Raw genomic sequence first — 16,169 nt, 5'->3', positions numbered from 1 at the left:
TACACACTCAATGCTGTCCTGTGCCAGCTGATGTGGGCTAAGGCTACAGGGCTGTTTCACTGCAGTATAGATTTCTGGGCTTGTGTTGGAGCCCAGGCTCTGGGACCCTCCCATCTTATAGGTTCCAAGATCCCAGACTCCCACCCACAACCAGAAGTCTACACAGCAGTGAAATAGCTCTGTAGCCCAAGCTCTTTGAGCCTGAGTCAGCTGGCATGCACCAGACGTGTTTTTTCTTTGCTGTGCAGACATACCCAGAGAGCATACAACCTGAGCAGTATTATAGTATTAAAGTAGTATTTCGTATGATGACAAAATAGATGGAATACACATTTACTCTTTTTAAAATGGAACTTGTTTTTTGTTTGGTTTACAATGTAGATTTTAATAAGTAACAGCCATTGTGTTTCTTTTTCCTATCAGGAACATACTGCTCCTTGAATTAAAAAGCTTCTTCACTTTAGAATCCATTATAGTCCTAGTCCACTTCAAGAAAGGGATCTATAGAGTCTCCATATCAAAGATATATTGGAGCTACATATTAAGGGCCAAGATGTGTGAGGATTATGCAGTATGGTCCCTGCTCCCTCCTATAAAGAGATGATTACCAGTTCAATTTCCCTTCTTAGCCAGTGGAGTTGTTCAGAGAAAGTGTGATGTACCCTCTTACAGGATGATCCAGAATTGTAGCTGTTAAGGGATTATGCAGCAACATTAACATGCTCTGATGCCAAGGGCAGAAACTAGTGTTACAGTAGAAGTATGAGTCAACAGTGTGCCTTTATAGTCAAGAAGGCTAATGACATATTAGGTTGCATTAGGAGAAGCATTGCCAGCAGATCGAGAGATGTGATTATTCCCCTTTATTTGGCTCTTGTGAGGCCACATCTGGAGTATTGTGTCCAGTTCTGGGCCTCCCACTACAAAAAGGATGTGGATGCATTGGAGAGGGTCCAGTGGAGGGCAACGAAAATGATTAGGGGGCTGGAGCATATGACCTACGAGGAGAGGCTGAGGGAATTGGGTCCATTTAGTCTGCAGAAGCAAAGAGTGAGGGGGGATTTGATAGCAGCCTTCAACTTCCTGAAGGGAGGTTCCAAAGAGGCTGGAGAAAGGCTGTTCTCAGTAGTGACGGATGGCAGAACAAGGAACAATGGTCTCAAGTTGCGGTGGGAGAGGTCCAGGTTGGATACTAGGAAAAACTCTTTCACTAGGAGGGTGGTGAAGCACTGGAATGGGTTACCTAGGGAAGTGGTGGAGTCTCCATCCCTAGAGATTTTTAAGTCTTGGCTTGACAAAGCCCTGGCTGGGTTGATTTAGTTGGGATTGGTCCTGCCTAGGGCAGGGGGATGGACTTGATGACCTTCTGAGGTCTCTTCTAGCTCTATGGTTCTATGATTCTATAAGTTACATGCACAACCCAAGATGGCCAGTTTTAGTAAACACTCGCTTATTTAAATTAAAATGCAGAGGGGATGGGAAGTCAAATAGCATTTAGTCCTAGGAGAACTGCATACTGCCCCATTTTAACAGCAACACTTTCATTCCCAGTCAAATGCCACATACTAAGATGATGTTTTTGGACTTTCATTGGCAGGGTTTACATGGCAAACCAGGTCCAAGGGGACAGCGAGGACCAACGGTGTGTACCTTCTTTTGCTTGTTTAAAATCATGACTTGCATTCCCACCTCAGTATATTTTACATCCGTGGTCCCCAACACGGTGCCCGTGGGCGCCATGGCACCCATGGGGGCATTTGCATGCGCCCGCCAGGTGCTCGGGGCTGGCCTGGCCCCGGGCACATGGCGCACGGTAAGCGCCGGCCCCGGGCGCGCGGCGCTTGTGGGAGTTGGGGGGAGCACCGGCCCCGGGCGCGTGGCTATGGGGGGGGCCGCCCCAGGGCATGCGGCTATGGGGGGGGCCGCCCCCAGGCGCCCGGCGGGCGAACGGCCACGCCCCCTGGCGCCCGACAACCTCAAAAGGTTGGGGACCACTGTTTTACATCTAGTGTAACACTGCCTGGCTGACTCTGATTCACTGCCCTGTATGATAATTATCACCAGTTGCATGTGTCCTTCAAATCCACAGGGTCCACGGGGATCAAGAGGCCCACGAGGTCCTACGGGAAAACCAGGCCCTAAGGTAATTGTCAGATGCTATGTCCCGATTTACTGCAAACTATTTCTCAAAGAAAATCAAGCTTTACCTTTGAACAAACTGTATTTTTTTTCAGGGCACCGCAGGCAGCGATGGCCCTCCCGGTCCACCAGGTGAAAGGGTAAGTCTGGAATAGCTTTTCCTCTTCACTTACATAACTATTTCCTGCACCCCCTTCTCTTTCCTCTTTCTCCTTTCTCCCTGTTTTGTCGTGCCTTTGCACTTCTCTGAGTGGCATGTGATTCAATTGCACTGTCATACTGTACCACAAGGGTAGACTTTCTTACAATGCTATCCTGCCTTCACAGTAAGAAGCAGAAAATCTTGAAACCTTGTTTTTTTCATCTCAAACACTCAGTTGTACATCCCCAAGAGATTGGAGTCATTCAGATGAGCCTGAAATAACCATCCAGACTTTTGGGTGCATATCCAAACAAGCCAAATTATCTTTCTGACCTTTGTGAGATTCTCAGTACTAATAAAAATGTCCAGTTTAACAGAGTTGCTGTTAGTATATAGGTTTTAAGGACTAATCGCCTCAAAAAACTAATGAATTGACACTGACTGATTTTTTTTGTCCTAATCACCAAAGAATTCCCGTAAACATGTTTCACATGCTTGAGAACTGCTGATGGTGGTTAAAATAGAATCTCCTATATGATATTCAGTTTTAATCAATGTACAATCAAACAGTCTATAATACAGTAGCACACAGAAAAATATATAATTGATTTGTAATCACAGACCAGGGATTAACTCCTACAGATAAGTGAATCTGCTCTTTGATTGGGTATGTGGGGAGGCTAAAGTTTGGATGACAACATCTTGCATCATCCCAGTTTTCACACAAACATATCTGTGGTTTATTTTTACATAGCCATATAGTGCACATGAACGGAAACCTTTAAAAAAAATCAACAATCAAGTTCCCAAAAGAGATTCTTTTCCCCTTTTGACTTCAGGAATGTTTGTTTGAGTCCAGTGTGCTCAAGCTGTATTTTCCGAAGCATTGTCCCATGTTATAAGAAGCCACATCATCCCCCCCCAACCCCCTAGTATTTCAATTTTCAGGATGGTTTCTTGAATGCAGTAACAGAAGCAGGGCAAAAACAAGCAAATGTTGCTGTGAACATGTGAGAAGTTTGAAAAGCACTAATGGCCAGTAGCGCCTGCAGAGTTAAATGCTGGAGACCAATGGTGTATGAAGAAAATAGTTGTAGGAGACCGTGGAGCTTGGTTTTGTTTATCTCAGGCTCTCATAGCTTAAGTGTCTGCTGGACTCAACATTCAACCAAATACAGTGAACATTCCCTAATAATGGCAAGCAGAATGTGCCAGCTTTTAATCAACATCTCCTCCTATAATGGAAGTGCATGCCTGTTTATGACTAGGAAAGTTAAAAGTCTAATCTCTGCCCACAAAAAGTATGTCAACACTTCTGGTGGAAAACCTTTCAATGTGTACAGAAAAATGCATTACAGCTACATGTACAATATAGGTTTTAGGTTAATAAGCCCTTCACCTCCTTCCTATGACTTTTCATTAACTAAATCCTGGAAGTAGAATCTCACCCAGAGCCCAGCTGAGCTCCTGGCACAGCTGAATAGTAGTAACTGGAGTGGGGAGGAGTGGTAAGACAGAGCAAGATGTAAGATTTGGAGTCACAGTTGGGGGATCTGGAGATGGTGGTGAGGGGGAAGCAGGGATTAGCGGGGTATCAGGTGAAAGTCAGGGAACCGAGTGGAATAGGAGTAGGGGGGAATGAATCATAGCTGAGAGACAGAGGGAAGGGGTGGGTGAAATGAGAAGTATGTGGGAATTAGGGGTGGGGGACAGGTGGAATGGGAATCTGGAATGGAGGGAGGGGTGATTGTAGTAGGGGTGAAAGTTGAGTGGGAGTAGCAGGCCAAACTAGATCTATCCACATCACGGAGCTTGGAGATGGGCTTTGGGGAGCAGGAAAGCAGAGCTCCAGAAGAATTTGGAAGGCAGAGTCAGTGGGAACAGAGACAAAAGGCAGCATTGTAGGGAGTGGGCTAGAACGTAGAAAATGATGGCCATGTCTGAGGGGAAGCAGCAGAGTTGTCAATGGAGAGGAATGGATTAACTCAAAGGTAGGATGTGTCAGAGGAGCACAACAAGCCTTTAATCTCAAAGTACTGATGTACTGTGGCCATGTGCTCTAAAATAAGGCACATGACACAGGGGAGAGTTGTTAGCCAAAAAAGAGGAACTTTAAAAGATCATTTCTGAATGGTTGGAAATATTCCAACTGCTAGCGGTGTAAATATTAAACAAAGAGCACCTTTAAAAACAATGAGACAAGGAAATGTGTATTTAACAATATATTAGAATGCTCTATTCTTCTCTCATGTTCCATCAGCCTACTAGACTGAAATCGTAACTCAGATCGTGAATGAAAAAATTCAAATTTCTTTTTAACAACAGCCTTGCAACTTGAGGATCAAAGGGGAAAAAAGGGGACTTATGGCCAAGAAAGTGCTAATGGTAGCAATAAAATTCTGTTGTTCTAACTCTGTTCCAGAGAGAGACCAAATTATTTCATATGTTTTGGAGAGTCGGTCAGTCACTTTTAATATTTTTCTCATATGTTGTCCTATTTTTGTTCAGAATTTCTGCTTTGTAAGCAAGTCTCTAACTTTTTTTTATTCTGGTTAAGATGCAGATACTTGAACCAAGGAATGTATCATATGGAGTATATTTAGGAGTAAAGGTGGAGTTCCAGGAATAGTTTATAGTTAATGCTCTAGAAAATATGAATAGTGTTCAGAAAATGTATAGTTTGAACATTTTCTCATTAACGATTTGGTTATACACCATTAACTGATAAATGATACTCAAGTTTTAAATAGGACTCAGATTCACTTAAGGGCAAATCTTGCTTTCTACTGAACAAACAGCCCTTTCCCTGGGACATACATATCACTTCTCCCCCTAAAAGACAGGCAGTCATAATTTGGCTCAAAGCCTGCATTTCCTGGTATCCCAGTTTCCAATGAATGAGGTTCAAGGAACTCTGAGACAGTCAGAGCTTTATCACAGGAGCAAAAAGCTAACATCACTGTCCCTTATGAATTATCTTTCTTTTCAAGACTTTTGCTTTACATTTCTAACATTTTGACATCTGATGTTTTAGCAAAACCACACATCATATACCAGGCAGAACAGAACAAGCCCTGCACTGTATGACTAGGGTACATATTTTTGCTGTGTGGCCACAGAAAGTAAGATTTGAATGCTCCTTTTTGAGTTCTTTGTATTGCATGTGTTCTTATACACTCAATCTTAAACCTAAGACCCTGTGCCCCATTGAGCATACCAACAGCAAATGCTTATGGTAAAAGTGGTAAGGCTTTGATTCATTTTCAATGCAAACTTAGACACTAGCCATGATATGGACTGCATGCTTATTTTATTATTTTAAAACTTTCAGAAAAACTCCTACAATATAATATTTTTAGACATGGCTCTTCTGTATTTTTCTTGCAAGCAAGTATTGTGTTCTTTAAGAGGAACAGAAATTAAGATATTTCCCAGGAGTAATTTTGACAGTATTTCCAAATACTTGGCTGTGTGAGAGAACTGGCCAATATGAGCTTTTTTCCAGGAGTAACAGAAGGCTGCAGTGCAGTCAGGTTAAGATTAATTGCACATCCCTTAATGGAACTGAACTTCACTGAAAAATAATCAGGACTTCTTATTAATTAGTGGACCCTAATTTGGTCCACATAGGTTGTTCCACATAGGTATTGTAGTGGGACTTTGAACTACTAACAGTATTCACATGCAACATGTAACTCACTTTATTCACAGGTCCTGCTATTATGCATGGTGGCTGTGTTAATAACTGAAGCAAACTCTTCAGACCGACATTGTAGCATCTGGAATAATAGTTTGCCTTTTTACTATCTTCATATTAGGGACCACAAGGGCCGCAAGGACCTGTTGGATTCCCTGGACCAAAGGGACCTCCTGTAAGTATTTTTTAAATGTGTATGTGCCAAATTTACATAATTATTAAAGAACGTTTTATTTCAGTGTATGAAAAAGCATGTTAGAGCTTGCAGCTGAGGTGGTGGGCTGTATTTTAATTAGTCAAGTCCTTCCCTCAATGCATGAGGATTACAAGCAGGAAAACATCCCCTAAGTTTCCCTGCTATAAAGCCTGTTACGTAAATCCAAAGCAGTCAGCTATTCTAAATGAATGATAAGTCTGTTTTGTTTGTAAATGTTGCAGTTTTAATGATATGCACGGGGGCGGGGGGACTGAGTTCCCTTTCTTTTGCTAATATAAATATTCTTTTAAAAGTAGTTTACTTTAAAAAGAAAGGAAAAAGAGACGTTTTAGCTATCATGTATGAGAAATGTGGTACACTAAGGGTTACCATATAAATATGTAAAGGCTTTCTATACTGTTAGATATACATACATATTTAGGATATGTTACAAAGTAAATTGATTCATTAGTCAGTAAGAGTATTTATAGCTGTTGAAGTCTGTTGGGTAAATCCATCCACCTCATACATTTATATTGTTTACAAATGCAATTTCTGAACCAAAGCTCGTTCTGGAGCTGTTGTGGATGATCTCTTAAGTCCTTCTTAAATTTTATTTATTTTTATGAAAAGTAAAGGAAACCTTGACTAAGTGGCTGCATTTTACCTTGAAAAGTTAGTGATCCAAAACTTTTACAACAGACCTAGACTTATATTAGACGGATTGGGATGGAAGGTTTTTAAAAAACCTCTGTTCCTGTGAATGCGCAGAAGACAAATGAATTGGATGCCGCACTGGTGGGAAGTGGAGAAAACTCATTTACATGAAATCACTTCCCATAATTAGTCTTCAAAGCTCATCCTAACTACACCTACACTGAGGACACTCACAGTTTCTCTCTCCCTGTTAATTTCTGTTCCAGAGCCTGACAATTTATTTTGAGTAAGTTACCCAACTGTGCAGTCAAAAATCTGTTGAAAGGCTTTGATATTCTCAGATCAAAGGAATCTTGGGTTTAGAATGATGTCACTCTCTTCTGTTGGAATTAGCTGGTTAACAGTTTTAATGGCATATTTACCAGGTGCTCATAAAGGTTCAGTGTAAAAATGGGACCTGACATTTTTAAGCAGTTTTAAAGAAGAAAATATAAAGTGGCCAGTACAGATAATAGAAGAACAAAACAAGTTGAAAGTATTAAAATGGGCAAACAAAATCATAATCCTGTAATCTGATCAATACGGAGTTACACTGATTTCAGTGCTGTGCATTTCCTATATTATTATTTCTGTTTAAGTGTCAGTGTAGCACCAAGCTTTTTCTTTGTCTAAATAACACGCTTTAGAGGGTATGTGATATTCCTTATGCAAGGCTATCCTGATAAATTTAGTATGCTTTGCATATAAAGAGGATGGCTATAAAGTGAAGGGGATGTGTCTGACGATTTTCAGCCGCATTTCTTAGTTTCATCAGCAGAGATGACCACCACTAGAGGTCTCTTTTCCTCTCTTTTCCCTTGTGCCTGAAAATTCTCAAATTAATATAAAACTATATGATCTGTCCCTGGTAGATTAATACTAAATGGAGTACATTGCACAAACCGGATACAAATTTAGTTTGGTCATGCATTTCGGATCAGCCAGGATTATTTTTATAGCCTTTCAAAAACACAGGGCCCAATTTGTCATGGTCTCATGCTTTTGTTCTGTAGAATCTTATCCTGTGAGTAGTTCTCCTTTAATTAATAAATCAGTTTGGTAAAACCAAAGGAATAGGCAGAGAAGTAGAGTTCCACTTTTATTTTCTTATTAGAGGAATGAGATAAATTGTTCCAAGAGGCTCCTCAGGAATCTGAGATGAGCCACGAGAGGTCTCTTGCTTCCATATCAACTGGGAAGTCCCAACTTTTCCCGCTCTGCACCCCACAGAATCTTGGCAATATGGTTCCATGATTGTGAAGGAAGGGGAAATTCATACCCTTTGTCAGTGCCTGGGTCTTGGGAGTGTAGTTTAGACCTCTGGTGCTACCTTTGGAGTGTGCCTGTGCTCAGAGGGAGAAAGGGTGGAAAAATCATCCGGGAGATGTTTTTTAATCACAATTAATTTAGCTTAATTAATTTTCGGTCTTTCTGATGCTGCCCCTTGTTAAACAGTGCCATAGCTGTAACTCTCCAGAAGCTTATTATTAAACTATTTTCAGGGATTATGTAGAGACTTTGAATTTTGAAATATTAGATATTCATTTCATACGTGCATGCACATACACACACATGGGGTTGACAGGATTGCTAGGCCCCCTGGGCAATGTGGAGGAGGGCCCACTCTGCACTCCCAGAAGGGGCAGGGTCTTGGATAGAGGGGCAGGGCTGGGGTAGCAACCCCTCAGTGCCTCTGGACCATATGGCGTCCCCCACCTCTGCCATCCTTAGCACTACCTGGCACTCTGACTGATTTCAAAGGCTCATGGCTCCAGCTGCTGCAATAGTAGCAGAGGCAGACAGGATCTTGGGCCCTTTTGAATTGCTGGATCCTGAGGCAATTACCCTTCCTTCCCCATTGCCTGGCCAGGGCGCACACAATCAATATCCAGATAGTTTTACATGAATTAAGCAGTCAGCAGAAAAAAGTAAAATATTAAAATTGTATCAAGTTTTCACCAAAGCAGTAAAAGCTGTCCTGAAAGTCTAAAAAAGATCACAGAGATTATTAGGGATTATTGCATATTATTTTCCAATCTAAAGATGAATGAGAAACCTCTGATTTATTTTTCTTGCAATTTCAGGGGCCACCCGGGAAAGATGGCTTGCCAGGGCACCCAGGACAGCGGGGTGAGACTGTAAGTACATTGGTTCTGCTGTTTCAGGCTGTCGCACACCTACTTAGTTCTCTGTGATCTTTTAAAAAATGTCAGTGAAGGCACAGTTCCCTTGCTTTATACCAAAAATTGCAGGAAAAAGTGAGAGAGAATTTTATGTTGGTACCTAACTTTGTTCATAGAAAGTGAAAACCCATTAAAACTTAGTGGGTTGGATGCCAGGTACTTTAATTTTTGTCTCTGTGTGTTAAAGGTGAAATTATTTCTGGTTGTTACACATTAAAAATATGAAACTGACCTTAAGTATACAATAGATAATGAGGCAACATAATTCTCTGTTATCAGCTTGGAAAAAGACATCTGAGGAACAACATAATATTTGCCTCACTAAGAGCCATGTAAGATGGCAGAAAAAAGTATTAGTGCCAGCCTACTAGGAAACTTGAAAGCTAACAATTTAGAAAAGTAGAGCCAAGAGTGATTGAGACCAAACAGTGCACAAAATTGTACAGCACAAGAACTGTTTGGGTGTTCTTACTGGAAAAGTATGTCTACAAAGGATAAATGTACATTTGAGAAAGACTCTATACATGTTGTATTATGAACTAACATCCCACTGAAATCCAAAGAAATAAAATTGGCAATGTAATAAAAGAACATTATTTTGATCTAAATAATTTACAGTTACTCCTTTAGCAACTAGTAGCATTGATTTATAATTTCGCTCATCAGGATGAATCAACTGCTTAAACAGATATTACAGCAGGACTCTTGATTCATCTCCACAAATATGGAAAATACAAAAAGCTGACACACCGAACCAGAATTTCTTTTTTATTTGTTACAATGTGCTTAGCTTCATATAGCATATGAAATGCCACAAGAATATTATAAGAGTATGCTCTGCTTGCTAATATACACACACCTGATGGAGTAGTATAAGGGTTTTATTGTCAACTGATTGGGTATTCTCTGTCTCTATGATCTCCTTTGATGCTCATTGCTACTTTCACAAACCTCCTTTACATTTTTATTCTTATATCAGACTGTAGGAGCAGATATGCTAATTGCACAGGAGAAAAAACAGACTTGACAAATATGCTCTGAAACACATCTGTCTTCTGCAGAAGTGGAATCAGTAGATGTTTTCAAGGCTGTTTCACTGAATATGGACTCAGTTCAACACTTCTTTCTGTCTCCTGACACAGAGAAAACTCCTTTTGACATCAGTGATAATTGTACCTGAGTGAGGAATGCTGAATAGGGCACAAAACACATAAATAATATGAGGTCAGATTGTACCTTTATGCAAATAGGCAGTGAAGATAAAGGAAGATAGGTTATAATGGGCTTCACTCACCACTGTAATACCTCTTCAGAGCTAGGTCTAGGGATCAGCTCATCTGATCTTGAACTCCCTTGTATAGCTTGTTTGCTCCATAGCCTCTCTTTCTCTCACTCGAAATGAGGATGATCTCTCTTCACCACACAGCCCTTCAGTTAGGCCACTAGGGGTACTGCTACACTTATTTCGGAATAAGCCATTCCAGAAGAAATACTCTGAAATATCTTATTTCGAAATAATGCGTCTACACTACAGGGAAGCCTGAAATTAGTCTGAGGCAGGCTCCCCTAATGTGGATGCAGTACCTTGATTTAGAGCCCCAAGAAGCACTAGGGAGTATTTACTTTGAATGACCCTAGGGAGGAGCTATTTCAAAATAGCAGCAGTGGAGTGCCCACACTACCGCTATTTTGAAACAGCAGTTTCGGAAGAAGCGTTATTCCTTGTGGAATGAGGTTTACAGAAGCCAGAATAAGCTGTCTTTTATTTCAAAATTATTTCAAAATAATGGAATTGCTGTGTAGATGCTCACATTGTTATTTCAAAATAACTGTGCTGTGTAGATGCACCTGTCTAATCTTTCCCTGCTGGTGTAGCCAAATCCAACTCGTCTCAGGTGCTGTGATTCCTGGTACCTGTGACACTTTCCCAATTTCTCGTAGGGGAGCTAGAACCCACCTGTTTTAGCCCTGGGACCCTATCAATAACAGCCAAGGTCTACACTTTCAACCCCTCTACTGCTCTTTCCCAGGATTTCTTCTTACTCTACTTTCCTCAGGCTTTCTTCTTACTCTACTTTCCTCCCTTCAGTTTATCCACTTCCATCAGGAATAGGCTCTCAGGGCTTTTTAGCAAAATGCAGGACAATGTAGCACTTTAAAGACTAACAAGATGGTTTATTAGATGATGAGCTTTCGTGGGCCAGACCCACTTTTTATTTCCCCAAGTTTCCTCCTACCCTTTTCTCTGTGCCCAGAGACCAAGTCCAGACTCTTCTCATGGCCTTTTTCTGCTGCAAAATTCATCCAACGTCTCTTCCAGCTGGGCTTCATCAGCAATTAGTAATTTATAAATCCAGCCGGGCTCTCCCCCAGGTGCTACTTATAAGGTTAACTGGCCCTATCTGAGCCACCTTACCCCTTCCAGGGATCATGTGGGTTGAACACCACATTGTGGGTGAAGGATGCAGAGATATACTAGTGTGCAGGAGTGGTATGCTAGATTACATATTGTGCAGCAGTGAGTTCATTCTTCCAAGGCTATGCCAGGCTACACTCCCTCCAATGCTGAACTAATTCTTAAGAGCAAGATTGAGCCCTTGTATAGGCAATAACTTGAATTGAGGATGCCAGAAAATTTGCTGATTTGCTTTGAACTGAGGACTGTGGGTGCTTACCAGAAACCTCAGATTTTGACATTCTTTTGGAATACTGTCCGCTGAAATTCACTTCATATTTTCCTTTCCATTTTCTTCATTTCAAATTCTCACTATTTTCTTTTTTCGATTAAATTTTATGTTCCTTCCACATCACCTTCTCCCGAACTCCTCAATCTTCCATCCATGCCTTTCTTTACATTTGTCTCTCTTGGCCATATGAGTTCATAGTATCTGTGTCTATATGTATTTTTAGCTGAGTTCCAGAAGTATCACTCATGCATTCAAAATCACCTAATACATTTTATGGAAAGATAAGTGTAAAAGTGACTGGCATTTCTTATGATAGCTCTGTAGGAGCAGCGCTAACAATGACTGGGAAGGACAGGGCTTTGAAAATTTCAAATTTAGGTACACCAGAATAATAGAGCTCTCAGTGTGTATTCTTGAAGATGAACTCCTAACATGAAATTTCTCTCACCTCTTCAGCATATATTTGAGTTTTACTCATCTACAACTTGCCATGCATAATTATGTATTATATATTTCATTTCACAGGGTTTTCAAGGCAAAACTGGCCCCCCAGGTCCTGGTGGTGTTGTTGGACCGCAGGTAGACCATTTTAAACATTAATCTAACTATATGATAACACTGTTTAAAGATTGTTTTATGACTAAAGTAAAGAGCTGCTGTTTGTGAGTATATCAAACACACTGATGGACATGTTAACTCCAGTGTTACCCAGAAACTTACAGCAAATGTAGCAAAAATGTATTTAAGCAGGAATTGAACTCCATAAAAACCAAAGACATTGCGCGTGATTCTCCACTGTATTTCATCAACTGTAGTTATTTCAACGAGTGCAGAGTAAGTTTTCCCCAGGAGCTGAAAATTAAGAATAGGAGTCCTTACTTTGAATTCTTTTTTAGAATGACGAAATAACACCTTATGTTGTATTATCTTAGATTGGGAGATTGAAGCATTTTGATTATTTTTATAGGCTTTGAATGAGGTTTACTTCAAGGACGTATTTGATTATACTTACATTGTTACTTTATTTAAAGTGCTCTTTGTGACACTAACTCTTTCATTTACCACTTATCTTATATACTAATAGCCACACAGGAGATTAGCAAATTGAATATGGAGAAAAAGTTAACAGAACAGACTGTAGATCTAAAAACCAAATCATACTAACTGGATAGGGACTGGACCACACAAAAAACGTTTCATTATCTCTTCTCACAAGCAATTCCATCATGGTTCAGAGCCCCAGACTTTCTAGAAAGACTTTCTAGAAAGATTATCCAGAAAGAATGTTAAATGCATCCAGTGGATTACAGAGACTTAATTTTGTTAATCATTAAAAGAATAGTATTTTCTACCAGATTCCACAGTAATTGACTGTAGAGATATTGTTGAATATATCTTTTAACAACTACTGGTGACATTTGTTGAATAATATATTCCCCTGTTTACTCATTGACCAGAACTAATATTAGCTCATTTTATAGCATATATTACCAAGACACAACATTTCTGTAGAAAATGGGTTTACTTACTTGTGTTTAAGGATTCTTTTAGAAAAACACAAGGAGGGCTGAAAGTTCCATTAGAGATAAAAAATAATGTAGCTTCAACCAATCTTTCAGAAACAGACCTTTTTAAAATACCCTCTTCTGTAGTTAATTACAGATGGCATCTGAGTATATTTGATGCTACAGTTCCCTCCTGTTCTACCACTTCAGTCAATCAAAACGGAATGTGTTTTATTGTGTGTGATTTTTGCTCCTTTGTTTAATTTTAAAGATATCTATTCAATCAATATTTTCATAAACACATATTTCCTGGACCTACTGTTATTGCCAGAACTGCTACTGCCGGCATTTTGTTTCCATTTCCACATTTGCTTAAGTGTTAGCATCCACTATTACAACCCAGATTAACAGATAAAACATTTTTTGTGGCATAAAATGTACCATATGTAGTATTATCTAATACTCCAAAGTGACTTTGTGACTCAATTAAAATGGTAATTAAAATAGTTAGCTATTAGAATTATAAAGCTCTTATGAAAAATATTATTCACTACTCTCACCCTTTCCTTTGAATCAACACTGATTTACAGAGATTCTCTCTGTCTCTCATTATAATTTGGAATAGAGCTCTGTCAGGGGGTACGCCCCTGTCAAGGGGCTTGGCCCCCTCCTACCGGGCCTGTACAGTACCCCCAAAGTCCCAACGTAAAAGTCCAGGCCCCTCTATCAGGGCATATACGATACTAGAGGCCTAGCCGCTCTGAGAAGCCTCCCCTGGCCCGGGGTTTGCTTATCCAGGGAAGGGCAAATGGGTGGTAGGGGGACCCGGGCCCTCCCTCTCCACCGGGTCCCAGCCCAGGGCCCTTTAGGCAGGGTCTATGGCTCCTGCCAGCTCGGCGGGGGATCCGGCCGATACACGCCGAGCCAAACTTTGTATCCTTTGCCCTGGGCTGCTTCCTACCGCACCCTGGTTCCCCCCGGGCCCCTTCGCCTCTCAGGCAGGACCTGTCGGGGTTGCGGGCGCGCTCCTGCCGCCCTGGGTCGGCGGCTGCTTCCTCCGTGTCAGGGTCCGGCACGGGCCGCGACTCTGGTCCCAGCGGCTGCAAGAACACTGGCCCAGCCTGGTCTCCTCCTTCGCCCTGGGGCCCCCTTGACTGCCGGGCTCCTTCTGCCTTTATACCCGGCCGCTGTTGGGAGCATGCCCAGCAGGGTTGGAGGGGCGGGGCTTTCTTTGCCAGCTGGGCCTGGGCTATCCTCTGCTCATCAGTGCGGGGCCTGTCCGCCCCGTCACAAGCTCCAATAGCATCAAAACACCAGTTTGCTGTTGTCTAGTAAACTTCCATTCTTCTCAAAAGCACTTGTCAAGAATACAGCATTGTAACTCATCACCACTTAAATACACAAGTGCAAAAAATCCAGTGGATCAGGTCTCTGTATTGCATTCTCTCCATGGGAGGTTTCAGAGGATCTAACCAGCTGCTTCCTCCATCTTTTTCAGCTCATGGTGGGAGGACAGTTAACAAAATGTGGGGCAGAGGTTGCCCCCAAAAGCCAACCAAATACATTGTTTAAGGGAACTGAGGTTTTTCTTTTGTTCTTAGGGTCCTACTGGTGAGACTGGCCCAATTGGTGAAAGAGGTCACCCTGGTCCTCCAGGCCCGCCAGGTGAACAAGGCCTCCCAGGCTCTGCAGGAAAAGAAGGAGCTAAGGTATAACATGGCTTTTGGAAGGAAGGTGTCACATGGAGATAGATGGAATAAATGCTTACAAGCAGATACTGTTCATACCTATAGAAATTATAGCATAAAATAGGGACAGACACATTTTTTCCCAAGTGAGAGTCTCTTTAGCAGCTTGCCAAGGGCATACGGGCCTCACTTGCAACCTGGTAATTTTGCTATTCATTTCAGGATGAGCTATTAATTTATTTAAGACCAGGAGTTTTCATAGATCCTCCTTTTTTAATGTGGAAGTTTGTACATACACAACTTGTCTGCTCAGGTCAAGTTGGAGCTCTGCACTGGAATACAGGGATGTACCTCTGAGTGTGGCACTGGCCACATAGTAGAATTTCAGTTATAGTATAGAATTTTATTCAATTATTCATTGTAGATAAGAGAGCTATAACTTCCTCCATGAATGTCTCTTTAAAGAAACTAGGATAATTGTAATAACTTTTCAGATACCATAACTAACGTATATTATTATTTAAAATTGTCTGTAATCCTATGCTGTCACATTTTATAGTGATGAAGGACATAAAATACTTGAATAGCTGCACAGATGGACAGATAAATAGGTTTTTTTTGGTCACTGATTGTAACTAGAGCCTGCTGCTTCATTATATGTATGATAATTAGTCAAGCTAAGAATTTGTCACCGTTATTTTTAGTAAAATTCATGGACAGATCACGGCAATGAAGAAAATTCATGGAAGTTTTGACCTGCTCTTGATTTTACTAAAAATATCTGTGGCAAAGTGAGGATCTTCAGGTCCTCACAGTGGTTGCAATGGGGCAGCTGTGCAACAGCTAGGAACTCTAGGGGCCCTCACCATAGGTTAAGAGTTCACACTCCAGGGTCCCACATCACTTGCAGCAGTTGTGGGCAACTGGGTACTACTGCCACCCACAGCTCTGGTGCCCATGGCAGCTGGTTGCTCAGTGGTTGTCTGCTGCCCATGGGGTTTGGGACCTATGGGGTATCCCCACCACTTGCAGCAGCTTGGAGCGCTGGTGAGCACCAGAGGCTCAGGGGCATCATGCAGTTCACAATGGCGGACTCTGCAGCTCTTAACTGCCACAGGCTGAAGTCACAAAGGTTGTTGGAAGTCCCAAGTTCCACGACTTCTGTTTCTTCCATGATTAAATTGTGACCTTGCTGATTAGTAACTAACATGCAGTTTTTGAAACCTCTGCATTTTC

At 41.4% G+C, this 16,169-nt stretch overlaps 1 protein-coding gene and 1 long non-coding RNA gene across 8 annotated transcripts in view; one reads left to right on the top strand and one right to left on the bottom strand.

Moving 5' to 3' along the window:
- COL11A1 (collagen type XI alpha 1 chain) overlaps window positions 1-16,169 on the top strand; it is a 255,966-nt gene that overhangs the window by 142,772 nt on the left and 97,025 nt on the right. For all 7 annotated transcript variants that reach the window (XM_075936624.1, XM_014571895.3, XM_075936623.1 and 4 more), the window contains 7 exons: window positions 1,598-1,642; window positions 2,090-2,143; window positions 2,235-2,279; window positions 6,100-6,153; window positions 8,955-9,008; window positions 12,266-12,319; window positions 14,847-14,954. In XM_075936624.1, the coding sequence (XP_075792739.1) occupies window positions 1,598-1,642; window positions 2,090-2,143; window positions 2,235-2,279; window positions 6,100-6,153; window positions 8,955-9,008; window positions 12,266-12,319; window positions 14,847-14,954 (414 nt within the window). The remainder of the gene's footprint in view (window positions 1-1,597; window positions 1,643-2,089; window positions 2,144-2,234; window positions 2,280-6,099; window positions 6,154-8,954; window positions 9,009-12,265; window positions 12,320-14,846; window positions 14,955-16,169) is intronic.
- On the bottom strand, window positions 12,524-16,011 carry LOC142830591 (uncharacterized). The gene is made up of 2 exons (XR_012905969.1): window positions 15,800-16,011; window positions 12,524-12,592 (listed from the first exon to the last, which is right to left on the bottom strand). It is a non-coding gene; the product is annotated as an uncharacterized LOC142830591 (long non-coding RNA).

This window comes from Pelodiscus sinensis, chromosome 9 (genome assembly GCF_049634645.1).
Source record: "Pelodiscus sinensis isolate JC-2024 chromosome 9, ASM4963464v1, whole genome shotgun sequence".
Classification (NCBI taxonomy): Eukaryota; Metazoa; Chordata; order Testudines; family Trionychidae; genus Pelodiscus; species Pelodiscus sinensis.
The sequence above is the reverse complement of the archived record's forward strand: the minus strand, read 5'-3'. Positions and strand labels throughout refer to the sequence as shown.